The following is a 27747-nucleotide window of genomic DNA, read 5'->3' on the forward strand; positions in this document are numbered from 1 at the left end:
ATACATGTTTTTGTTCGTGCCAAATGATGGCATGTTAATGTTATATTTCCCTTTAATAATGTAAACAGAAAATACACTCACTCCTCAGTCCTTGAGATCATAATCGGTTAACTTGATTGAATGCAACTGTCAGTTTATTAATAAATGAAATAAACAGAAATCAAATATAAGCTTATTGTAGATAGATCTATGTTGTGTAGTTAGTGCTTATAACATATGCTCTAAAGATTTATTAAACTGTATCAATATGCATTTAACACTCTTGTATTTCAATTTAAAGATGACTTAAAATAATGAGCAACAGTGACGATAACATTGGTTAAAAAAAGTTTTCCTTTGAAATTATTTGGTGAAATAAGTATAAAAATGCTGTTAGGTTTAAGTTTATTTAAAACTGAAAGTCATGGTAATATTGAATAGATACATAGAAAAAAAAATATTCCAATAGTATCTGTGAAAAATATTCTCAGTTTTTCTTTTTTTTAACCTATCAGTAAGTCTGTATTTTGATAGACACAGTAGCAGGAAAAAACAACACAAACAAAATAAAACTCTCAAAATAGAACTCTCTCTTACAAACACACACACACACACACACACACACACACACGCAAAGAGAGCGAGAGAGACTAAAATGTGCCTCGTTCTTAAAATTTGAAAGTAAATCGTGGTTATTAAAGGTTTGTCTTAAATGACTATTTGAAATTCAGTTATATTATAACTGAATTTCAAAAATGTCATTTCAAGTGTTGTATTATTATTATTATTATTATTATTATTCTTTTTCACATTTCAGTGGTTAAAAACCTGAAACTATATACTGTTTTAAAAACCCTGCCCAAAATGCACACACACACAAAAGCAATGATGGGTCCTGCTATAAGAATTATAGCCATACAGGAGTGTGAGCAGCCAGGACTCTCCTGTAGATGGACGTCCCCCTCAGCATCATCCACAGTGGGGGAGGATGTGGCTGTTTTCTGCCTCAAAGGAAGACGCTGGCCAGGGACCATAATGCCTGCAGCCGCTAGCAAAGCCCTCTAAAATATTCATCACATAACTTTTTCTGCGTGACTATATGTTTTTAGCAGATGGTTACATTTTTGAGAGGAGAACAAAGTTGTAAAAGGAATATGATTTTACTTGTTGCCATGGGAACAGAGATGGATGAAGATGTTTCATGGTTCACTGGCTGCCTTGTCTCTCTCTCTCTCTCTCTCTCTCTCTCTCTGTGTGTGTGTGTGTGTGTGTGTGTGTGTGTGTGTGTGTGTGTGTGTGTGTGTGTGTGTCTGGGTGAATCTGCACATGCCTCACTTTGTCTGCATGACTTAGTGTACATATTCTGCAGATTTATACAGCGTGTGCATGTACCATATTTGCATGAGAAAGTCTTTTTATATTGAATTTTTAAGTGAGCAGCAGATTTTGCCGTCACTTAATTTCTGTGAAGGATATTATGAAAACTTGCTCAGTGAAAGGTCAGCGCGGTTCCAAGAGGGGATCATTTCCTAATACACTATTACAACACGTATCAAGCTGCTAGTATTATAGAAATAATGCACGCTCTTGTCAGAAGCTCTGTTCACAACGTGATTTATTTTTCTCTCTGATGGTGAAGTGGTGCTCATTTCACAGTGTATTAGCCGACTGTCTAAATAGTGATGATTCAGTACCATGGCTACTCATTTTCACATGACACATGAAAGGGAGGATCTGTCGATAAATGCGACAATAACAGTGGCCCGAGTTATCTGGTGCCGTTTTTTTTTTCTTAGCTGCATTTCAAAATGAGTGTTCTCCCATTCGAGAGGAGCTAATTAGATTGTGTGAGTTGCATGATATGGGGTCCTACACATAAAAGCCCTGCTGCAGAGATGAGCAACGGTTGCCTGTACCCCAGACAGTGCTGATAGTAGAGCCACTCCTTTAATTCCACTCTCAAAAATCAGATCCTAATTGCATGTCTGATTTTAGTAACTTGTTCAGCAATTTAAGAAAATTGCTTTTTGAAATGTAACAATTTCAGTGATCTTAAGCGTTCTCATTTCTCATTCTGTGCGCTCTGCTGAGGACTGTCTCTTTTCAGGCCTCATCAGGCAGTAATTGAAAGGTCCTCCTTCGCCTGTAAACCACTGACCCTGTAGAATTTATCATGCTGTTCATTTTGGGAGTATGAAAAACTGTTTTTCGAGCTCATCAAAGAACAAAGGAGGAAAATATATTTGTGGCTAATTGTTTAACTTTTCTCATTCGGCTCTTTGTGTCGTACAGGTGAGTACTGTTACAGAAGACCACGTGAACACACAGAAGGACCCACACTCACTTTTGCAAGAGCACACATAAACCTATTATAATTTATTAAATCGAACTTGGCAGCGTGCGCCAGGTGAAGAATGTAGTTATTAGAGGAGGCACCTGCAGACTGAACGTGGAGCTTTTTATTTAGTCCCGGTAACAAAGAGGAAGACTAAATTTCCACGGAGGCATTTGTGTGAGTGGTGAAGTGTAGCTTAATGGCATGGTTTTATTCATCAAGCGAGGTCTGTGCACTCGTCCACTGCGAAGCTGCCTTGAGGGACAGTGAGTGATTCCGACCACTCAGCCTCATTATGGAATCATATTAATATTTAAGGGGTTGGAATTGAGGAATAAAGAGGGTAATTGATAGCATCAAAATGGAAGTGTTTGAACCCTGTTATATTATTTAAATATTTCTAATAGCGCTGCCACAATACGCGCTAAAAATGCAGCGAGCATCCCTCTTTTTAAGTGATAACAATTGTTGAGCACCCTTGAACTTAGTTGTGAATGGCATGCACGGTCGCAGACAAGAATGGAAGACACAAATGACTGGCTGATGAGTCGTGCCCGGCAGAGGGGGATTGAGTCATACCATAAGTAGTGTGGGGGTGTTTTTTTCCTCCCTTGCTGCAGCTGAAGAGCCACAGACCATCATGTTTTGGAACAACAATGGGGGAGGAAAACAATACAGTCATATTTGTTTTCATTTCCTGTTTATTTTAATCTAGATAACCCTGTGTAGCAGGGGTTTCATTTACTTTAAGTAGCAATGGAAAGGACAGTAACCTTTAAAGTCTTCTGTGTGGGCGTTTGCGTGCGTGCGTGCGTGTGTGTGTGTGTGTGTGTGTGTGTGTGTGTGTGTGTGTGTGTGTGTGTGTGTGTGTGTGTGTGTTAATCAGCTGATTAGACTGTATGGAAGGAAAGTGACATGTAAGCATAAATGAGTCTGCAGGCAAGTAGACTGTGAATGATAATGATGCTCTGGAGTTCTACTTAGCATAACATAAGGGACTGCTGCTTGTGCTCATGGCATTCCTCAGAACGCAGTCAGTGGACTTTGTTACAGACTAGCACTAATTAGGCTTTACCACGTTTAGCCAGCGGCTCTACAAAACCACCATTGTGGCTTGTTTCTGGAACTTGTGCATGATTTAGCCTCAGCATTGCATCAGCCAGTTCTGGGAATGAATGTTAACTTGTATTGCTGCTATTATGAGAGCAGCATATGGAGATACAGACGGGCAGGTGTACGCAGCCTGTTATGTGATTGTTACCTAGAGATTGATAATCATACAACAAAAGCAGTTAATGAAAAGGCGCCCAATACAACGCTTTTTATTTGGAGTGAGAAAAAAAACAGTGCAAACACACAGACAGATTGCTAGCAGATGCCGGTGTACCTGTAGCTCCTGATCGGGTTAATTGTCTGTTTCGGGGGAAGAAAAGGTTTTGGATGGTCAAGAGGCCTGTAGTTCAAAGCACATGGCATCAATGCAGTTGCAGAAGTTCGCTGTTGTTGTAAAAACAAAAAGGTAACATTTACTTTTTGATATACTATAATGTTATTTTAAGCTGATAGATGTAGTTACTGATAAACAGTAACTGTAGCTACCTCAGTGAACTATTTATGACAGATAAAACGAATCAGGCTGAGGTGTAATAGTCAAACACTGTCTTAACAAAAGTACAAATATAGTATTATATTAAAATGTAAATGTGCTTGGATCTACTTATTGTGTCTACTTACAACCACATAATACTTTTACATTTATATATGCACTTTTAGTAACTTTATAAGGGTAACAGCCATTTATCCTGCTGCTTCTATCAGCAGTCACATTATCAACAAACAACAAAGACCCTTTTTATTGTCAGCCATGTCAAAACATTGGCTCCACTGTGTTTGATAAATGTTGTGGTGTGCTTTGGATCATGAGCTTTCCAATCCTGAGCTCTCCTTCTCCTTACTTTAGTCTTTCCATCATTCTGGTGAAAGTGAACTTTGGCTTTCTTTTTTTTTAAGATGTTTTTATTTATTTATTTGTATTTTTTAAGAACTGGTAGAGCAGAGCCTTATTGGTCTTCATTCTAAACACCTTATTGTAAATCCTCTGTATTTCCATTCATGAAGGCGTCTCTTGATAGTAGACTGAATGACAATGATGCCCACCTCCTCAAGAGAGTTCTTGACTTGGTGGTGAAGTTTTCTTAGTCAAGAAAAAAAATCTGTTTAGTTGTTTTGTGTGGTCCTTCAGGCCTCAGGGTTTTGCCGAGTTGGCCAGTGCATTCCTTGTTTTTAAGAATGTACCAGCTCGTCGATCTAGCCGCTACTACATTTATTTGGGTTTTTCAAACTAATGATGGCTTCCCTCAGATGTGCTGACCTCATATTGACAGTTCCAGTGAACAGCAACCAAATACCAGCTCGACACTTTGAACCAGCTTCAGATCAAATACCTGTTTAATTTACCATGAAATAATGAGGGAACAGGCCTCACCTGGCCATGAAACTACTTGTCAATCAATTGTCCAGTTAAATTTGAGCCTCAACCTCATGAAAATGAGGGCAGTGTATAAAAACGGCGGTAATTCTAGGTAATGCAACATTTTTGTAAATTTGAATTAAAGCTGAATGTCTGCACTTCAATCACACACAAGGCAAAACATTATTATTAGATGTTAAACTTTGGGATGCTATTCAAACAAGTACTCACTAGGCCTTAAAAATAAAATCTTGCATGCATGTAGCATGTTACCATTAGACTTTTATCTAAGCAAGCTAAGCTAACAAAGGTCATTCTTTTTTTAAGTATAATAACAAACATGAAATTGTGCAACTGATGCTCGTCTTTTTGTTGTGTTGCCAGTAGAAACACTGAAGCTCACAAAGAACATAGTCGCTATACAAACTCTGTGTTGAATGAGTGATGTGTGATTAGGCGGCAGGGTCTCAGAGTACTACGTGTGGTGTCTATTGCCTGAACAAAAACACCCCCAAAACATTAATACACTGACTGCAGCCAGTGAATTTTTCTTGTGGAGTGCCTGTGTGTTGGTATAAATAGATAGCCAATTTGTAAAATCGTCCGCCTGAACATAAGCATCTTGGGCCACTCTAATTGGTCAATTTCCTGCCTGTGTTGAGTGCCTAGATTGATTTATTGCCTTTTTTAAAAGGCCGTGGGGACCAACAAAACAGCTGTGCCAGCCGTCCGTGCCGGAACTGTTATAAAAACAAGAGGCTGAGCGCTGAGAGTCGGACAGCAGTCACGGCAGCAAGTGGTGGGTAGAATGGAGCAGAGCGGCATGGCAGACAGCTGGCAAAGACAGCGTATGCTGTCTGGCACCACTGGAGATGCAGGATTTATTTCAGCAAACACCGCTGAGTGGAGAAGCCCTGCCCTGGTGGTGATCGCTCCTTTCTCATGAAAGCACACACACAACCAGGAATTTGCTTGATTGCTTCAATGCTTTAATCATGTGAAGGTCTGTGTGATCGCAGCCAAAGAATAGACATTTTTCATGTCATGATATCCCCCATCCACTTGACATGGAGAGGGCTCAAAGAGAGCGGATTTGAGTGCTCTGTCTCTGAGGGCTTGAGTGATAGCTCCCCAACCTGAGCGCATCTCGGCTGAATCCAGCTGTTTGTGAGCAACCGCGGTGATTTACTCTCCCGCCTCCCGCGTCTGGCTGAAACAAATCCATTGCATGTGAGATTTAGAATAATGCATCCGTCTACTGATGTGCCTGTGACCCATCTGAGCTTTGTTGTTTGTTTTTATAAGTGCCTATCAGAGCGTATCTCGAGTGTTAGGAAACGCGATGTGAAGAAATGACAATTTCTGCACAAGTGGTATTTGAGACAGAAAAGCAGCACATAAAATTGTTTGGAGGAGGGTGTTTTTGTGAGAACTGTCTTTTAGTTGTAACCTTCAGTGTGAGTTATGACCTGTGTGGGTTGTAGCACAAGTGTTTTCTCAGTGTGTAGCAGGTTTGAAAGACTGAGCACTTTACATCTGCTATGTTCAAATCATTTTCAGAATGCTTCCTTAAACACAAACACACGCCTATATTTCCTCTCACCACCACATCTTCTTTCCTCCACCGCATCTTTTTTATCTGTTTCTGTTTTCTGCAGTAGTGAAGTTGATTCTAGACCTCACTTATGATGCTTGTGATCTTTCTATGTATTCACCTAAAGTAACTATGGAGAGAAGATTAGAGATAACCTTTATTGCCTGGTGAGGCAACACTGAAGCGTTCTGTGAAACATTTGCGATAATTCACCCCACGGTGAAGCATCTGCTTTAAGCGTCCTAGAGCAGCCATTGACTCTGGTTCTCTTGTGAAATGTGAGTGCAGTTAGCTAAGTGTCTCCTTTTTGAACTGTGATTCTTAGAAATTTCTGTATTTAGCACTGGGGATTGGGAGCCTGAGTCTTCCACAGGCATTTGAATGCACATTCTGTGAGTCCTCCATTAAAGTCAAGAAAGAGAGAGACCAAGAGAGAGTGTGTATATGTGCAAAAGTGTGTGAAAGGGAGAGATGGAGAGGGAGGGAGTAATCGCACAGTCTTCATCTAGTGCTTAACTTTAGGAAATATGAGTCTGGTTGAAGATGAAAGGGACTTAATCTCGAATGCCTCTCTCTCTCCTCTACTCTTTCTCTTCTCAGTGCCTGCTGTCCATTGGGACTGGCCCATTCTAGCACATTGAAGTGCATTATGTAATCCCCTCCAACTCTCCACGCCCTGCAGTAATGGTTTAATTAGGGGAGGGGAGGCAGCCATCACGGCATCCCACCTGCCATCACTTTTCAAACATTCACCAAGTGATTTTGATACCAAAGACGCCTCTCAGTCTATCGTGTGTCCTCTCAATACTCTTTGATAAACACTAAGAGTGATAACTTTTCAAGCTGTCGGCATTGTGTTTGCTTGATGCATCCTGCGACGCAGAATTAACAGAGCTTGTAGCCACAGCCTACTGTCCTCTTTCTCTTTCGTCTAGCAGGCTCTCTTCACTCCACCCAGTCCCTAGTCAGCCAGGCAGCCAGTCAGGGCAGGCGTGCTCAGTCTGTCAACACTTGTGCAGCACTCGAGTGTTTGAATTGAAACAGGAGGAACCTGGCAGAGCAGCCTTTAGAAACAGAGGGTTAATACCAGATAGAGTGTGATGTAACTCAACTTGGCACATGTTAACTGACTGTGTTTTACTTGATGTTCAGTTCCATTCTTATTATAAAGGTGACAAACATTTTGATATTGTTAAATACTGTTTACTGGCCTTTGTTTAGATTAATATGCTGCACACAGTGCACTGAAGAATTATTAGATGGTTTTTATATCATTTAAAATTTTCTTAAAAAGTACTTATGTGTTGAATGGTCTTAGATGAATTTTATTAGTGCGATAGAAATGATCTCGTTTCCTATACAAATTATTTCAGTGTTTCTTTAGGATATTGGTTTCTAAAGTAACCTTGATCTTGCCATCTTTACAAAGCATCAAACTTTTATGTTTTCTATGTGCACAGACTGTGTAAAAGATAGATGTGGCTACCGCCACGCCACCCACTATTTTCTGATATCCCACGTTTCTGCCGTTTGCATCTTAGTTACAAAACAATGGATGTGACAAGGAGGGGCAGGTCAGACTGTGAAACCGCATGCTCATTGGCTACTGACAATTCATTAACAATGAGCATGCTGTTTCACAGCACAGATAATCCTCCGTTTTGAAACATGGTATGACCGCGATTTACAATTTTTATTTACTGTGACCTGAATTGAATGACTAAGTCAACAACAGAGCAGAAAAGTGTTTACAGAGTTTCAGACAGAAGGCCCATAGACTTTTACAGGACTAGAAGTCTTTTTGCAACCACAGCTCTCGCCATCTGGTGGCCCTCAGATAGACTGCAGGTTTAGCACGCTTCTGTATCAGCTTCATTTTACTGACTCAGAAGCTACATCCATGTTCTTTACCAAAGTTAGCAGTGCTGGGAATTTAATGTCTTTATTAAAGTTATATAGAGTACTTCAAATTGGTGGTGTGGCTGTTTACCCTGGAGTTTTTGCTGTGCGCTCAGAACTCTTTGCACTAAACAAACCTTATCAGTGAGTTTAGCCAAATGTTTGATTGTAGTGAAAGGAGTGACTGAGCAGCCTGACTAGAGATTTTCCCCTTTCATGTACTATTTCCAAATCTGCCTCCGTCCTTTGAGCTTCCTTTATGAATGCTAAATGGCAAGTTTAAAGAAGGAAAAATGGTTTACGTAAAAATCTTTTATTCAAACTGACAAATATGAACATGGAGAGAAAAATCATCATTCTGAGGTGCGCAGGAGTCCTTCAGTTTGAGGTCCAGGGCTGATATATGTAAAAGATTCATTTAGCAGTTTTAGTTTATTGTGCCTACATTCACTATCAAAATACATTTATGCATGTTATTGATATTCACCTGTGTAGCTGCAAAACCTAAGCTGCCAGACACTGAGTGAGCGAAGACTATTCGAGTGCTTTGAGAAGTGAAGTGTGGTTTGACTGACTGACCTGAGATTGGCTCCTGCTGAATACATCATCTGCTGTAGGGAAGAAGTCTGTTTTCAATTGTGTGCATGTGTTGCCTTCTGTCTCCACTCTGTGTTGAGACGGGTTTGGTGGGATGTTTTGGGACAGCTTGCATAAAATACAACATCTTACGGACATGCGGATTCAACTAAATTTACATGTTGGCACTTTAAATTTCTTACACAAGAATGAAGAAGGTCAATCAACTTTTGACATGCGCAAATATTTTATGTAACATTTATTTTTTCCCGGGTCAGACAGGGGGATGATAAATTGCACATAGTTTTTTTTTTTTTCCCTTGTACTCGGTTGAGCTTCCTCGGTACTAAGGAAGGGGTGGTGTTGTTTTAACAAGCTTATACTTTTTCATTAACAAAGGCCTTGTGGGATACAGTATAAGCAAAAATCTTAGTGAATTGAGATGTTTTCAGATGTTGCTTTTGTAAATGTCACTACAAATGTTTCCCAGATTCATTCAGCAACCCAACCATTAATATGAAGAATTATTTTCAACCAGAAGAGATCCTGCAACAGTTGGAGTTGGGCCCACAAAGAATCGATGTTACAAGTTGTCCAAGATGCTGGGAGCAGCTCTACCTAACTTGAAAAAAATGCCCACAATAATATCACTTACACTTGCTCCCACAGATTGGCTGTGTGCCCATCAATGTGGCACGTAGATTGCAATCAATCAATTACAGATACTCCTGATCTCAACTGATTATATGTATTAAGCACTTCTGTCCACAGAATCAATTTCTTCCATTCCAACCTCTCCACCACCATGGGCAAGATTAAAGAGCTGTCAGAGGACGTCAGGGACAATTGGGAAGATTGTAAACCTGCACACAGACAGGAATGGGCTACAGGACCATCAGCAAGAAGCTTGGAGAGAAGGCGACAGCTGTTGATGTGGTTATTGGGAAATGAAAGAAATAGAAAATGAGTATGAGTCACTCTCAGCTTCGATCTTTATATAAGATCTTGGCTCATGGCATGAGGATGATTGTGAGAAAGGTGCTGTATCAGCCCAAAACTACACAGGAAGAGCTCGTTAGTAGTATGAAGAAGTCGGTTCTCAGTCACCAAGAGGACCAACACTGAGCTGAAATCTTGCAGTGCCTACGTATGTACAGGCTTGTCTTATATCTAAATATGAATTAAATTAAATTAAAGGTAGTTAAATTTACCCTTCATTCTAATTTGTGTTGTACAGTATTTCATTTTTAACCTTAATTTATATTTTATTCCTTCCTAGTTAAATTTACCCTTTTTAATTTTTCATATTTATTTCCTATCTTATTCATAGCCTTTCCTTTTTTTTGTTTTCTTTAGGTCACGAGCAGTTGTCCAAGCATTTCACTACATATCGTACTGTGTATGACTGTGTACGTGACAAATAAAATTTGAATTTGAATTTTGAATTTGAATTTGAATTTGAATATGAATATCGAAATAATTTAGAGAAGGCTTGGGAGAAAGTGCTGTGGTCAGATGAAACCAAAATCAAGCTTTTTGACATCAATTCAACCAAATGTGTTTGGAGGAAGAAAAATGCTGAGTATGACCCAAAGAACAACATCCACACAGTCAAGATTGGAGGTGAATACATGTTTTTTCTGCCAAGGGTACAGGATGGTTTCATCCTTTCTTCAGCCAGAATACCAAAGATCGGTCAGAGATGTTCAACAGCATGATAATAACCCCAAAATACCACCAAGACAACAGAAGTGTGGAGACAAAGCGCATTGAAGTCATGGATTGGCCTAACCAGTCTCCAGACCTCAGTCCTTTTGGAAGATCTGTGGAGGAAGCGGAGGCGTCGAGTTGCGAAGCAGCAGACAGGAAACCTAAAAGTTTTAGAGAATTTAAGTAAATTTGGTGATCGACTATAAGAAACATGTTACCGCTGTGCTCGCCAACAAGGGTTTCTCCTAAAATTATTGAGTCATGTGTTGCCTGCGGATCAAACACTTATTTCATCCAATGACATGCAAATCAGCCTTTTATGTAATGTTTTTGTGTTTTGTTTTGTTGTTTTGTTGTTGTTGTTTTTTGTAGTTTTGCTACAAACTGCTCATTTTCTTTTCAAGCGAGCAAACTTACAAAATTCAGCAGGTGATCAAATAGTTATTTCCATCAGTGTATAACTGGTGCTGTCTTAGAGGAGGAAAGAAATGTGTATGATATTACTTTTGTAGTCATTAGTCCCAAACTCTTTTTTTACAGTTCTCAGTTACTATTTAGTGACATTTATTTATATACTGCATAATTAAAGAGTAGAATTATGAGTTGATGTGTTGGTACAAATTGTAGCAAGCCCTCCAGTCCTCTTAATGGGCTTATCGGAAAAAGTCACGGCCAGCCCCCTCTCCAGTGTGGAAATCTGCCTCTCCCAGGATGACAGAGACTCTGTGGGTCAGGATTCACTCTGCTCCTGGCACAGCAGACGCACGCATGCTTTTACAAACAAATGCAAATTTTGCATAGGGTTAACCGCACTTCTGTCACTGCTCCTGCTATCCTGGAGGGCTGAATAGAATTAAAAAGAGGTTGATAATGACTTATTAAAAAGTGTGGTTAAATAAATGAAGTGTGTTGTGTAGTCATTAGAGGATGGGAGCTGTTACATTTTGATTTGTGAAGTGGGGTGTGGACTTGCTAATCCAGAGACAGTTGTGGATGCTGGAGGGAGGAATCAAGCCATGCATATAATATGAGAACATTAGGTTGATGTATACAGACGGGTGCTTCAGAGCAAGAGAAGTAGGGATGATCGATGAACTCTTACAGGAAAAAATTATGAATATGATATTAGCTAATGTAAGTAGATATGTTTGTTTTAAAATCTCCTAAATGTCCAGACCATGTCATTTTTAGTTACCTTACAGTTTTACCCACAGGTCTGATCCCTTTTCTAAAAGTTTTGCATGTTACACGTAGAGGTTGAAAGGCTATACCTATTCATAGACAGATGTTACTATATTATGGATTGGCTGAAGCAGGCCAATGAGGATGGAGCATTTTTCCTCTGCATTTTCCAGGCCCGACTGCCAGACTTCGTCTGAGACTGATAAATCACCTTGCCCCAGCCCTTCTCCTGTGTTTTCTTTTCAAATGTAGAATCGATGGATTTTTCCTTCATTTCATTGACCTGTGCATAATGGTGCTCTCACTCCTTCTACCACTGGGAAGGAGCCCAGCGCCGCAGACGTGCTTGCCCAGGCAAAGACAGGCGGCCTGGGCTTTGTGTTGCTTATTGTTCAGCCTGGAGAAATTAATGTGCTGTGAAATTAGCATTTTATCTGACTGCAGATACAGTAATGGAGGCAATTAGAGTGCAGGGGAGACGCAGTGCTCGGGGTAGTGGAGAGGTAAGGGACAATCCGCAAGCTGCAGGAGCCCAGCGGAGAGTTGCACAGCCGGCCTCACAGATAACACAATCACCTCCGTCTGGCAGGCAACATTAGAATGTCCGTTGGTTAATAAAGAACGCATTTGCTCTATGAAATGACACTGTATCATTCAGATTAGCTAACAGAGAAACCACACTGTAATGAAAAATGACTGTAATGAAATAGCTTTTACTCATATGCTTGCAGGAAGAGTGATCTTTTTATGTGTTTGACACCAGAGCTCTGTTGTTGACAGAACTGAAGACTGAAATTATTGGAATGGGATGGGAGTGAGGCGATGAAATCAATGCACATTTTGAGCTTAGATCATTTCTCTTCAGTTATTTTCAGACATGACATTGTGTATTTACAGCTGAGGGGCGCATTGTCAACTCTCTTTATCACGTCTCCAGATTGAAATTGATCTCTGTGATTGCGAGCCACAGGCAAGGAGATGGACCTTATCAGATGCTGAGGTGCTGCCAGTATGCTGTGTTGTCACCTGCAGCATCATAGATTGTTTATTTATTCTTCAAAAGACTCTGTGATGTGAGGCTGGAGGGGAGGCACTAACATAATGCCATGTTTAATTCTCTGAGCTTTGAGACAGTCATGGCACCATCCAAACGAACTATTTTGGTCTGCTGAAGTCGTACCTATCTCTATTGTATGCCAATACAGTGCCATAGAGTTATTGTTTTCCCGTGTTGTAATGTCTCGTGGAACTGTATATTACTCTTGATCCCTCTGAGCATCCTACCAGGGTTTGAGTCAAATATTGACATACATAGGTTAGAGTTACAACTTCAAGGTTTGCTGTGTAGAGAAAGGATAAAGTGTTCTCTCTTTGGTCTGCAAGGCCTCCTGAGTGGATTGTTTGTTCAGCGAGAGCACAGTCAGGTAGTTGTTTCTAGAAGTTTTTCACTGTAAAATATATCAGGGTGCTATACGGGTACCAAAATGTTTTTCTATATGTCTATATTTTATATATCCAGCCTCACATCACAGAGTATTTTGAAGAATAAATAAACATTCTATAATATATAATATTCAAAATATTAATCTTTGTTTCAATGAGTATCGTCTACGCTCTGGTTGGTATCTATGGACCATCAGTGACTGTAGGAACTTTTACACAGTCATTGTTACGGATGATTTCTGGCCAGTGTGTTTCTGTGGGTCTGACACTGATAATTATTCTGTGTGGAACTTCAAGAAGCAAAGGCGAATATCACTTTTCTGTCATTTACTCAACTTACTTACATAGCCATGTGCAGAACTTCCTCTATTCAGCTTTAGTTATTCATTATTTCCATATAAAGCTACAATGATTGTTTATTTCTCACATATACTCATTTGTGTGATAATTCATGTCTTGTGCATATTGTCTGTTTTATCCATCTGCTCGTGCACTTTGAAGGTTAACTGCATTTTGTTGTCATGTACTGCGGATTGTGCAATGACACTATTGTTGAATCTAAACTAATTTGACTTTTGGAGTACCATTGCATGCTGGTATCTATCTCCCTTCATAAAGTGTACACACATCATTACGTACATATGCATATTATTGCTTACCCACACACAACACATATAGCTCACACTTAACTGACCGACTATCCCTCAAACCGGATTCTGAGGTCCACTCTTACTAACTGTCACTCTCTAACAGTTATTCTGTATATAAAAATGAGCAGCTTGGGTTTCCACCCCCAGGTCAAAGGGTCAAACCTTTATTATTTTACTTATAATTATTATATATGTTATCATGTTATATTCTTATCATATTATACATAAGAAAGTAAATCGCCAAATATATGATTTTTAGTATAGAGGGTGAGAAAAAATGAAAAGAAGTTCCCCATAAAAATAATTCAAGTTACAAAATCGGTTTTTCACTACAGAAAGCTATTAAATTGGGGTTTTATTCCTATATTTTTTGTGTGATTTTAAAAATAATTATAGTAATATGACCCCTTTTCTTCTTATTACTAATTCTCTAATTTTGTGGGTTTAAGCAAGTGGAACAGGAACTTTTTTCTTCTTCTCCTTTTTTTAAATCTGTTGGGGCAAAGCCAGCCACCCACCTCTAGTCCCCCCCCCCTCCCCGCGCGCTTTCCTGAGTAAAGACAGCATGACTTCTGCAGTCGGAGGATCACGCCCAATAAGAACATTATCCCAAAGAGTGCACTGGGCTGGCAAGAGTCTGAGATAATACCCCTTCCTCTTAAACTCCACCAGCTCCAGCTCAGGAAGTAGAGGCAGAGACAGGGAGACCTTACCAAATGATACCCCACAGCACCCATGAAACCAATTGTTCCCCCACCACCTTATGCTTTAGGGAGGAAAGGGAAGGGATGGCTGGATGTTTGCATAATATCCTTATTCTCAAACATGAGGGTGTAGTCGGTGTGTCCATTAGTGTCAACACACCAGTGCTAAATGGGCCTGAGCTGTCTTTTCTTTTTAGCTGCAGTCTTCCTCTGCCTGTGTAGACGGTGGTAGTCAGTCCACAGGGTATTATCCATACTGATTGGGAGGCTGCGCTGCCTCTGAGGAGAGGGAGATAGATGAGGACAAGCCACAGTGGTGAGAAATGTGTATGATTAGAAAGGCAGCTCTGATACCTGTCACTGGCAGCGTGTTTACGTGCTAAATGATGCTGATCAAATGGATGAGTGCTAACAGTGGCGCAGACGAATGAGAGGTCTTAAACAGTCATTTACAATATCTTCGGTGTGAGATTAGCCACATTACACAGTGATACTTCCAAACGACACCTTTGTCTGAAAGAGCTCGTCTTGAAAATACAAATGGGATTCCTGCAGTCGAGCACTTTTCTTCTCTCACTCCCTCCTTTACAGCTCGTCATTGTGAGGCGAATTGAAAGGCTTGCTCCTCATTAAGGCTAGTGTTGAAGTAGGCAGTGTTATGTAACCTGAGTTGTCTGCTCAGCACTCAGCCCCCTGGCTTATGGCAGACAAACCCCTCTTCTCAGATATTGTGCCTTCTCTGTGCTTCCTCGCTGATCTCAGACCAGGTGTTGCGGCTCAGGCAAGCATTCAACACGGGGCCAAATCTGTCCCGAGTCCAGTGTAATCACAAGGCCCCAGGTTGAGCGCAGACTTGGCCCTGGGCCTCACATCTTGTTTGAGTTAACAACACAGGCTGAATTGCCTGTTTACAATCTCCACAGCAGGGGCAGAAAACCTCACTAAATCTGTCTGGATGGCTGTCAGATGTGGAACAGATGTGCTGAAATGGAGGAAATTATGTCACTTCTTTTTCCCCTCTCTCGAGTGACCATGATGACTAAAGAGCCGTGATCAGGGTGATGTGATTATGCAGAAGGAGACTAGTATCGTGGTGACAGTTCTGCCTTGTCTGTTTTTTCTTCATCAGCTTCCTATGGCACAACACGGGCCCCCCCATTCCCTACCTGCGTTACACTGCCCTCTACAGGTGTATTTTGGTGACGTTCTAAAACTGATTGCTCCACATCCCGTGGAGTCAGGTGTGGGTGAGCTCAGTGTGCTCATATAGTAGTTCTCTCTGTGTGATTAGAAGATCCTGGGGGGATTTACAGTGATAAATAATAACCTGTGAATGAGAGATGATGAGCTTGACGTATAGGTGCATTCAGATGAGTATAAATATAAAGTCCACTGAGGTAGAGACTTAGGCATTGTCCCCCCCTGATATAAAAGACCACTGGAGTGCATGACCATAGTGAGACAAAATTAAAAATGCACTTTTTCAGGGAAGAGTGTGCTTACTTTACCTCAAATATTTATTTGTTCTCTTGGCCCTTGAAAGCTTCAGTGTAGATTGCTTGAGAGGCAAAAATATTGAGTTGTGCAAGTGTGTGTGTGTGTATCTAGGTGTGTGTGTCTGAGAGAGAAAAAGAAAGACATCCCTGGTCACACCTTTCTATCACTAAGGATTTTATTCTGCATTGCTGCATCTCATCAAAGCCAAGGAAACAGAGTGCTGGTATAGCCACCAAAACGTGAACACCCACATATAGATATATAAGAAAAAGTATAACTTTTTTGCCTTTTTTCTCTGTGTACAAACCCATTCCAGTAACATCATCCTCATTCACATCTTCGCTTCATGACGTACCACCTTTCTGAAGATGTGTTTATCTCAGACAAATGTTTCTGGCTGCTGCGGGCCCACATCTGCTAAACATGTGCGTTGTTTCACTTGAGTTGTACTTTACCTCATGCGCTAGAAGGGATGTAGATCACTAGCACACAGATTGAAAAGACACTTGCACACACAGTGCATTTTTCTGTATGTTTTCTGTCACTGTCCTTGTCTCATCACTGCAGCGGCGTAGACAGAAAGCAGTCTAAGTGAGCCGTGCGTTTTATCTACGGAGACAAACACATGTAAGTTTAAAGGTTACATGAGGTTTAATTAAAATGATGAAATGGACAATAAGGGTATTGTCAAGCCCCCCCCGTCTTTCTTCCCTTCTGTACATGCTGACACGTAGAGATGTTTCATTTTCAACAATGAGTCTTTTCCTCTGTCTTTTGGATATTCTTAAATCTCTTATCTTATTAATCTTTAAAAAAAAGAAGGCTTTTTGCCGCAGGCGGCAGAAGAGGAATTTGTGTTTAGTGGATTCCTGTTCCCAGATGAGGAGAGCTAAATGAGTTTGGAGGCTTCCTGAATGCTCTATAATTGTGATGAGGCTCTGTTCCTCTGAACAATTAAAGATGCAGGAGCCCTGTCTCTTCTGAGATCCATCCCAGATCACTATCGTTGAGTCTTCCCAGTGAATCATACTGGCATTGTAGTCGGACGATGACCACCTCTCTCTACTGCCCAGCTACTACTTTAAGAGGAAATCTCAAGGTCGGCATCATGCCCAACGCCGTGATCAATTTATTACTTGCTGTCAAAGCATTAGAGGGTAAAAACAGAGGACTTGCCAGTCTCCCTAGCGGTCCAACCCCCCTCTTCTCGTCTGCTACTACTCTCACATAGCAGGCTTTATTTGTCCCCTCAGAACAAAACGTTGAACAAAGCTTCATAGCCGTCTGGTCTGTGGAGCTCTGTGGCTATGCTAATGTCTCTAGGCTGGTTGAAGTCTTATTGAATGGGAGAGCAGAAGAGGTAAATAAGCGTGTCTGGATGAGAGGTGGGGGCCAGCGGGTGAACGAGATGAAGTAATAGACTATTCCAAGGGTCAGCCCATGTGAATGCAAATATTTATATAAGTGATTAAAATACCCTCCCCACATCCCGCCCACTTCATTTAAATGAGGAACTAAACTGTAAAACGATTCATCTCCTAAAGGCAAGTCTGAAAGAGGAAGCAGGAAGAGCCGTTTGTGGGTGGAAAAAAAGAGCAAACAAATGGTGACGTAAATCTGACTCACTCGTCTTTTGCCTTCACAATGCAAAGATTAGAGCAGCAGGCTCTTTCGGGAATGCAGATTTCATCCCTTGCTTTTCTTAGACTTTCATCCTCACAGTGACGAGCCTGTGGAATTTCACACTGTCACAGCCATTTCTTCAAAGGGTCAGAATTGCCGGCAATATTGTTGTCTTTGTTCAATTTGTACCCCTTAAAGTATATGTGCACTTCTTTGTTGACGGTGCTTTGATTACATAAGGAAGAAAATAGTCTTGTTCTCAATTTGCTAAGATCACACCAAGTCTTTATTTGTGTGTTTATCGCAAGATATATATTTAATAATCTCTTTTGTGTGTTTGCATTGCCGTGAATTAAAGCACTAGATGCATGCGCATTATAAAGACTCGCACAGGCCAAGATGAGAGAACTCAAAATAATTTTCTGTTATCCTTGACAACGCTTATCTAATCAAAATTCTGATATCAACATATCGCGTGATTGCTCTGTATGATAGGCGCAACCAATGGATTCTCAAGTCTGTTTCAAACCATGACCTTCAGCAATTTGTCATGAAACCAATCAGGTTTGTTTCAGTTATCTCCTCATCAGATAAGCGTGGGGAATCCTGAGGTACAGACACTTTAAAATGCAGAAGTCTAGAAATGGGCCCTGCTGTAATTGAAATTAGGATGCGATAAGATGCTCATTATGGAGGAATCCTGAAGACATGGATTCAAGCAACAAGGGGTGGTGATTTGGTGTTAATGTTTACTGTTTATTTATTTATTTCGACTGTATTTATCATTTTTCTTAAATCTTAGAGCACACAGGCTGAGGAGAAATTGAGTCAATTTGCAAGTGTCTCTAGTTGCATTTGAGGATGATCAGCCTATCATCAACTAGCAATAACATCATTCCCGGTGTACTGTTATGGAGGAGTGGAGTGATTTCCTTTTTATTTTGATGTCTTAATGAAAGCATCGTGCTGCTGAGAGCCCTGTTAAGCACTATTAACAAGTGGATTAGATCACATCCACAGGCCTCGGGTTTGTTCAGGAGGTCTTAGATTACAAAAGTGTTTCCTAAAAAGAGATCAAACCACTGAAAGATTGTTAAACCATTCTGGTTTGATTCTCAAAGGAGGGCTTTGCAATTTCAGGTTTATTTTATTTATCCTTATGAACACAGCAATGCCACAAGCGATTCATTTCCATTCATCGGGCTGGAACATCTCAACACGGTAAAAAGAAAGTGCACCCTCTTTCAGTTATAAGGTTTTACTTATTAGGTCATAATAAAAGACATCTGGTTGTCAGCGGATTTTAAAATTAAGTAAATACAACCTCAGATGAACTACAAAACATGACAGTGTATTTATTTATTTATGAGAAGCAGTGTTGGGGAAAAGAATCCAGTACATCCTTAAGGCATCAGTAGGAATTAAAAGATTGTACTCAAATAATCGGTCATCCCCAAATGTGACCTCCTATTTAAAAGCAGATGTTTTGTCGGTTTGTTGGTCTGGAGCATTTAGCTGCATGTTAACACAATGCCGAGGAGGAAAGGCATCAGCATTGATATTATAATGATATTATATAATGATTTAGAGATGTAATTGCTGATGCTTATCAATCTGGGAAGTTTTAAGGTAATTTCCAAATAATTTGAAGTTCATCATTCTGCAGTGAACAAGATTATTCAAAAGTGAAAACCATTTAAGACAGCTGCCCGTATTCCCAGGAGCAGACATCCCAGCACATCGCCACATTTGGAGAAATTCACAGCATATCAGTATAAACGTCTGGTATCAACTGTCAGGCACGGTGGTGGAGGGGTTATGACTTGGGTTTGTTCTGCAGCCACAAAACCTCAGATCTTGCTGTCATTATGTCAACCGTGAACTTTTCAGTATAACGAAATATTGTCTGACAGCTAAAGCGTTGCTGAAAATGGGGTCATGCAACAGGATACAGATAGATTTACAACAGAATGGCTGAGAAAGAACAGAATCAAGGTGTTGCAGCGGCCGAATCAAAAACCTCAAACTGACTGAATTGCTGTGGGGAGACCCTAAGAGAACAAATGCCTACAAACCTCAGTCAACTAAAACATCATTTTAAAGAAGACTAGGCCAAAATTCCTCCACGGTGATGTGAGAGACTGATAAAGACTTACTTAAATAAATAATGACATGGTTTAATGTGGCACGTGATGTTGTTCATCTGAGGTTGCATTTACAGCACCTAATTATAAGACCTGGAAAGGAGAAATTTTTTATGTCCTTATTTGCTTTTAAAGCAGGCGTGCCAAACATATGGCCCAAAGCCCAGCACCAGTCCATTAAAGAGGCGAGTTCAGCCTTTGGATTAATGCCTTCTTGACTTTTCACTGTCTTTGTCACCAGAATGAAGAGCGTTCCCAGTATTTGATAATCTATCATGTCATGAAAGTTGCTGACCAGCTAATGACAAATATATTTCCAATGTACTACCATGCCACATTAATGATGATTAAACCAAGGAGATGTTTAGACATGTTTCTTTCATTTACCCCCAAACTTTTCTTTGTAATCCAAAAAATGGAAAAACTAAGACATGCTTTTAAAATTGCACATATTTATGTTCATTAGACATCTCTGGTTTACAAATGGATTGCTCATTAATTTTAACCTTTCTTAAGATGTACTTCGTTACAGAAGGAAAAAAAACAGGGGAAGCATCTTTGGAAGTTTTCTATAGGTTCTTATTTAATGGCCAAAAGATTGTACTGCAAATGGTCCATGAATAAAAAAAATAACTTTGACATCCCAGTACTAAATACTTTGCAAAAGTGTACTATTCTTACGTGTTTTTATATCACTACATTACACCGAATTGCTTCAACCTCAGTATATTGTCAGCTATGTAAGAAAACACATACTATAAATTTTATAGTCGGCCTCACCCATCCTTATTTGGAAATAATCTGCTTGTTCACTCCAAAAGCAAAAACACTGCTGCTTACTTAAACCAATTAAAAAAGAACTGGTCTCCTGATGCGTCATCATCGGAGCTATTGTCACAATACTTTTCTATTTTTTCCTTTGATTTTTCTTAGATAAAATACAGGAATCACATTCAAATATATCTTTATTGATGAAAAAAGAGAAATCACATAATTTAAGCATAACAAGGACTACAGCTGTTCCAGGAACACTATTTTTAAGCGGTGGTTTCATACTGTTGACTTAAGTTGGAAAGATTTATACGGGGAGTAAGAAAACTGCATTATGAGCTTAGCTTGGAAAAATCTTTTTAAACTATCTGATGTCAAAGAGAATTATTTCATTTCCTCCATCTAGGCCCTTTACTGGTCATAAGGGAGCATTAGGCATGCCACTGCAAATCCCTCTGACTTTGGTGTGACTGCAGATTTGCTTTTCTGCCCACACCTTGAATCAACTCTGTTGATCTCAGCGCGGCTCTCTAAATCCACTTTGCAGCGACAGTTTTTTCTGTTTTTTGAGCATTGTTGTATCTTGAGCTTACTGTTGTATATCAGTATCATGTAACTTAGTGAAGATTACTGTACACTAAAATTAATCATCTTCAAATGGATCTTTATTATTTAAATTATTTACATAGCAAAACTGGTCATGTGCAGTCCATTAGCAACTTTTAACAGTAGAGAAGTCGTGAATGTGAAAAAAAAAAAGTCATGGTTTTATATTCAGAACCAGTAAGACCTTTTTATCGTGTTACCTGGCTGAATTGCAGCTGATTTAATGCCTGCAGGTAGTCACCAGTTAAAGACTCATTACAGGTCTTTGTTGCAAACAAAGAACCAGAGTGATGATGTGATGGTTGAGCTCATATTATGATAAAAGCTATGCTTAAGTGAGTTAATGCATTTATTGCAAGTGAAGTAATACTTACGTGATTTTTTTTTTTTTAAATGAAACAACCACTGCATCCCACTACACAGACCTCAGATGGGCAGTGAGTCATGTCCTCAGAGTAGAAGCAGCTGTTGTGGGAATTTAGCACTCATAAGTTTGATTCCACATAAGTTGGGTTTTATATATGCAAAATAATATGAGGTAACTACACGGGGACATTGTTTAGTATACTCCCAGGTTGGGACCCCATTTTGCCTTCAGAACTACATTAATTATTCTTGGTATAGATTAAACAAGGTACTGGAAACATTGCTCTGAGATTTTGGTCCTGTAGTCTTGGTCTGGTGTGGTCTTCTGCTGCTGTAGTCCATCTGCTTCAGGCTTCAATGCTTTTTTGCACCTTGGTGGTGACATCTGACGTCAATAAGGCACTCACAGTAGATTTGTTTTTGTTTTTCATTGTCTGTAAACCCAATAGATGGTTGTGTGGGAAAATTGCAATAGATCAGCAGTTTATGATATACTCCATACCAGCTCGTCTGGCACTAACAACCATTTCACTGAAAAAGTCACTTAAGTAACCTTTCTTCTTCACTTAGATGCTCACTTTGAACTTCAGCAGGTCATCTTGACCATGTCTACATGCACTTTGCTGCCATGTGATAACCTAATGAGATGTTTGTGTTAATGAGTAGTTAACACAACCCCCCCAACTGAATTAAAATATACAACTTTAACACATTATATATTACAACTCTTTATTAAAACACAGTCTGAGGATTGACAGACTGCTCAAGTAGCTGAAAAGCATTATAAAAAGTGCCATCATTTTTCAGTTGTTCTCAGCCCGTTAATCTCATTTTTGTCTGTAGTATGGCTGTTATCAAGAAAGTAAACAAATTACTTGCAGCATCCCTTTACTTCAAACCCTTTGTCATTTCACTCCACGGTGCTGCTAAACAATTAGATTTGTCATTTCGTCTCTGGTAGTGTCATATAAAATGCTGTTTTACATTATTTGTAAAGGCATTCACAGCTGGAAGCAGATAAGGTAAAAATTGTACTTGTTAATGTGGAGCGATGACAAGCTTGTTATTTTGTTTTCTGTTATTATTCACTGCTCTATAGTGTGCATGGCGCATGAGGCTGATTCATTTGGACAGATACACTGCATTATGTTGACAGCAGCACCTTGATGCCATGGCACAGTACATGCAAGGCCTTTCGATGCTGGCTTTATTCACACGAAGGGCCACATGAACAGAAACCTGTTTTCTGGGATTAATTGTAATTTGTCAGAGTGTGAACCGCGTTTTCAACAAATCTCGGACGTTTTTCGCTTTGGTTAATGAGCATTTACTTTATATTAGGAGTTGAACTGGGTTAAAAAAATGTTAACAGTTTTAAAACAACATTTAGCTCGAAATCAGAGAAACACAGACAATAATTTGTAGGCAGAAAAATGGCGCCATTGATCACTGAGAAATCCACCAGGGGGTTTAAATGTTTTAGTATTTCAACTGCAAATCATCTCTGTGTACCTTATGTCACAGGTAAGTACGTGGGTTTTTTTAAATGTACTTTTTCTATAATTCCAGACACTTGGAGCTTGTAATGTATTTCCTTTTAGGTTGAAGAGAATGCCTGCTTAAATTATATTTGATAAACTTGATTTTCATCCAACAGTAATGTGACAAATTTAATATTTACTGTGACTGGTTTCAGGAACAAGCAGGAGTCTGATTATTGACTTTCACAATGCATGGAAATAAATGGTGACCAGTAATTGCCGGGAGGAGGATTAAAAGTGCATCATGGTCCTCAATCTTTATTTACCATTTACTTTTATATGATAAAATTGAAGTATTTTGCAGTGTTTATAGCTACAGTAATGCACTGTGTTGCAGATATGACAGTAAACAGGAAAGCAATGCAATTAACAGGCAGTCTTGTAGCACAATATGAATTATTCACAGTCAGTCAGAATGTGTGTTCTGTAGACCTGCATCACTCTCCCCGTATGAAAGGGACATAAGTGTTTCACCGTGGTTAAGTGCTGTTTTTGTCTAGCATGGTGGCTATTGGCATTGTCTTCTTGCAGTGGAGCTATGGGGCTCTCATTGCCCGTAGCACTGCTATAATCCCGCAATTGAAGAGGATCTGTCCAGGGGACTAGAGACAAAGCATTCTGTAGAGGGTATCAAGTGTTCGCCACCAAAGCCTACCTCCCCAGGCTGCCCTCCAGGTGGTTTTCCTGTGAGCTGCAGAGAAATCAAGGTGAGGGCAAAGCTTGGTCTGTGGGATTTTGATTTGATCTGGGTTCTGTAGGGAGCCCCGGTGTTGGCCGAGGCACGGGGAGATCACAAGCCGCCGCTAGTTCGGTCTGTGTTTCACAAGGTCGACATAGTGACTTCTGACGTGGTTTGTTGCATTTTTCCTCCAGCAATGCTCCACTGACCTACTTCTTTTTAATCCCTCGATGTGACTTTAATTGACTAGAGGGAGGGGCGGGGAGGAGAGAGGGGTGTGTCTGTGTGTTCTAGGAGGGGGCAGTGGGTGCACCAAAGGAAGGGTGAATGAAGATAGGAAACACGAGAGGAAGCAGGAGAAAGGGGAGACTTGAGAAGTTGAGTGATTTCCTACCGCTCCTGCTGTAGTCAGTCCACAAATTAATTTGATTCTGTTATGTAACTGTAATCATCATCCTCTCTAATCACATCAGCAGCTCTGTAAGACACCCAAAATATAGGGACTGTGGGCTGGACAGAGGGTGGGGCAAATTGAAGAATCTGGTTGCTAAGGGGGAAAGAAAGTAAACTGACTGGGGCTCAGGAGTACGCATCCGGAAAAAAGGTAGATGATGCTGCAAATTCGATTGGGATGTAATTCTGTAGAAGCATTATTTGGGGTTACGTTTCACTCTTTCTTGTCTTCCACCAAATATATTTAATTTAAAATATGTGGTACTTTAATTCTGACAAATACATCAAACTGAGCTGTCTGAATTTCAGTGGGTGCATGACCTCGACTTGTACGGATGCTTGGTCATGCTCTTTTGCATCACACTTTAACGTCCTGAGCACTGACCATCCATTAATTTTCTCCCACTTACTGTATCCAGGTTTAGATTGTGGGGGCAGACCTCCCTCTCCCCATCAACTTCCTTCAGTGTACCCAAGCCAGCTGGGAGGTATAATCTCTCCAGTGTGTCCTGGGTCTGCCCCAGGGTCTCCTCAGAGTTGGACATGCCCAAAACACCTCACCTAGGAAGCGTTCAGAAGGCATCCTAGACAGATGCCTGAACCATAATTGTAGCATGTAGCATAATTTCTCATAAGGTATATGCTATATGAGTACTACTGTCTTGAGAGGTAAACTGTTTTCATAGTTTAAAAAACTATTTTCATATCACAAGGACTCCAAGCATGTTTTTCTATATTATGTTCCGTAAAGGAAAAAAAAGTCTATATTGGCATGTATCACCAACATGGTGCTCTGTCACTGGTGCAGCCTCTAAAGTGGAAAATAAACTCCCCTGTGTCTTTCTCTCTCCTGTCTCCCACTGTTTCTGATGCACGTAGGGCAACAATGTTCTACTGGTCCATCTGTACCAAACAGTTATCTTTTTAGGGAATGGATAGATGTAGATTAATTCAATACATTGTTACATTGCTCCACTAGCTGGTCAAAGCCATTATGTTAACAGCTTTTCTTGTGGAGTGCCTGGATATTGTACGTCTGAAACAGTCAAATGGAAAAAAGAAACATTTTAATAACCAAGTGCTTGGTGTTTTCAAATCATTTTCTGTATCCGATTGAAGACATTAAATAATATATTGCCATAGTGGAAAATCAATAAGTTGTAAACCAGATCTTTCAATTCAGGCCCGAGCTGCTGGAAAGAGCAGAAAGCCTGTTGCCCTGACTCTGTGTTATCACAGTACATAAAGGCTCATGACAGGCTGTGTTTCTTCCACTTTCTGGAGAGGACAGATGCCAGCCAACATGACTGATCCCGTCAGGTGAAAAGAGTGCAATGTATATTTTTCTTTTAGCTGAGTGTCCATGACTCCTGGGATCTAAGTTGTTCCAAATGGGTCGAAGGTTAACTGATTTGGGGAGGCTCGTCTCCAGGGGTCTGATTGGGAAGCTGAAGACCCCGTGAGTGTCCTCTGTAAAGTGCAGTCCTGTGTCACTTACTGACACTTGTGTTTGCTTTGAGTACCATTGGGTCCTCTGCTGTCTGTAGAAAAGCACACACACACGAAAAAGGAAAAAAAAAAGCTCTCGCCATGTCTAGTTCTTTGTTCTCAACCTGAGTTGGATGAATACAGTCATGGTGAAAATACAAGTGGGATGCAGCATCAACAGAGGTGTCTTGCTTCCTGTATCTATTGATTCCTTTTGATTGTAGCCTGTTTTTCTATTGAGTCACCGAATCACACCGTAGCTGATGCATTCATGTAGACTTCATCTGGGCTTAGGGTACAGACAACCATGCTTTGTACCTTGTTAGTACATAGTTATGTGACAGATGCACATGGTCCACGTGGCTTTTGCTTTGCATCAGAACTGCCTGTGTGTCATGTGTTTGTTGTTGTGGAAGGGCAGGAGGCTTGCGGTGCGCCTTCTCCCCTCCAGCTGAAACCTGTCAGTCCCCCTGGGGAGCTGGGCCTGGGTTTACAGGACAGCTGAGGCAGCCCTGACAGCCCAGCTCATCTCGTTTGGAGCAAGGCATGCCGCTTTGCCGCTTGCTGCCTGGACAGGATTTGTTCCCTTCCTGCCACTTTACATCCACAAGCTCTACATTTAATTAGAATCACTTGTCATGTCTCGTATATCACCTGGGCCTCTTGGTGTCAGCTGTCAGCCAAAGAAATGTGATAGTTATTCATTGCTCTGCAGAAGTGTAACAGCAAGGTCACAGGACAGAATGCACCTTGAGCTAACTGTACTTAATGTCTGTGTGTGGGTGCACAGCATGTGTGGTGTCGAACACAACCGATTTCTCAAATTAAGCCCTTCATTTTCTATCCTGTGCAAATGAGAATGTTAATTTGTTATGTTAGGGTAAGCCAGATAAATGGAAATGGGGTGCAAAGCTAATGGTAGTCATTGGTTGGGGGTGAAAGGACTTTTTGAGGCTGTTAGTGGCCTTAGTGGGTACTGGCTTGTGGTGTTGGTTGGTTGGACAATCTGGGAGTCTTTTCTTTAGAGCTGGAGGAATCCCAAAAAACCTTCTGAATGCAGAAGTACTCAGGCAACAGTGTGCTCTAAGGGCATGCAGCCGCTGCTTACACAAGACCCTGTGCCTGGATAATGCATGCATGATGAATGTGATAACCTCTGACCTGTGTTCACATCTGTGTGGTGGTTGTATTTTTACTCACCAGAGATTCCTGCTTGTTGGACACTCACCTGCCTCAGTCTCAGTGTGTGTGTGTGCCATGTTTGTTTTTGCTTTGATAATGTTGTCCCTGTCACTTTAAATGGCAATGTTTTTTCCCGGTCCCTGTCTTGTTCTCCGTCTCTGTCTGCCTGTCTCTCACACCCTCTCTCCCTGCTTTAACAGCCTGGTTATATAACTCGGTTTTCTTTCTCTGATATCCCAGAGCTCTTCCAGTCAGCTGACAGCACCCAAATGTCTGCTGGTAAACACACTGCTTTCTGTCTTTTCTCTCAGATTTTTTTTTCCACTTCCTCTTCACCCCTCCTACTGCCTACTCCTCAGCGATTAGGGATTGATTCTCTCCTCTGTCCCTCTGCCTCCTCTTCCATTGGTTGGACTCCATATCCCCAGGCCAGTTTCCACATATTAGCACCCGAGGCCAGGGGAGGCGGGCAGATACGCATTGCCTGCCATGGCCCATGGATCCTGCAAGCCAGTGAAAAATGAGCTTTGGAGAGGCAATAAATTGCATCCAATTTAGAGATGAAGGCAGAAATAAATTTCTCTTTTCTGAAGTCTGAAGAAAGGGGGGGGGAAAGCCCCAAGATAATTTCTGTTCCATCTTTTTTTATGTGGAAATTTCTTTGAAATATCCTTTTTGTGTTGTTCGTTTGAATTCATAAAATAATTATATGTCTGCACTTTAGATTGCCTTTTTATGTTTCAGCAGGTTATGAAAATAATCATTCTTGTCTTCGCTGATGTGGTTTGTGTCTTGCTTGAAATGCAGAGGGGACATTTTTGAAAAGATATATTTACCAGAAATGATTTGGCGCGC

The 27747-nt window shown here is 40.5% G+C and overlaps 1 protein-coding gene across 2 annotated transcripts in view; it reads left to right on the plus strand.

Annotated features, from left to right (window-relative positions):
- The window catches only part of roraa (RAR-related orphan receptor A, paralog a), a 185184-nt gene that overhangs the window by 81409 nt on the left and 76028 nt on the right, over positions 1–27747 (plus strand). The window contains exon 1 of one of the 2 annotated variants that reach the window (XM_040025749.1): positions 24118–25893. The exons of the other annotated variant lie outside the window; for it this stretch is intronic. Coding sequence (XP_039881683.1) covers positions 25845–25893 — 49 coding nt within the window. The 5' untranslated portion in view covers positions 24118–25844. Of the gene's footprint in view, positions 1–24117; positions 25894–27747 lie in introns of those variants that run through there. 2 annotated transcript variants of the gene reach the window in all.

Source organism: Simochromis diagramma, unplaced genomic scaffold (genome assembly GCF_900408965.1).
Source record: "Simochromis diagramma unplaced genomic scaffold, fSimDia1.1 OVJJ01000293.1, whole genome shotgun sequence".
NCBI lineage: Eukaryota > Metazoa > Chordata > Actinopteri > Cichliformes > Cichlidae > Simochromis > Simochromis diagramma.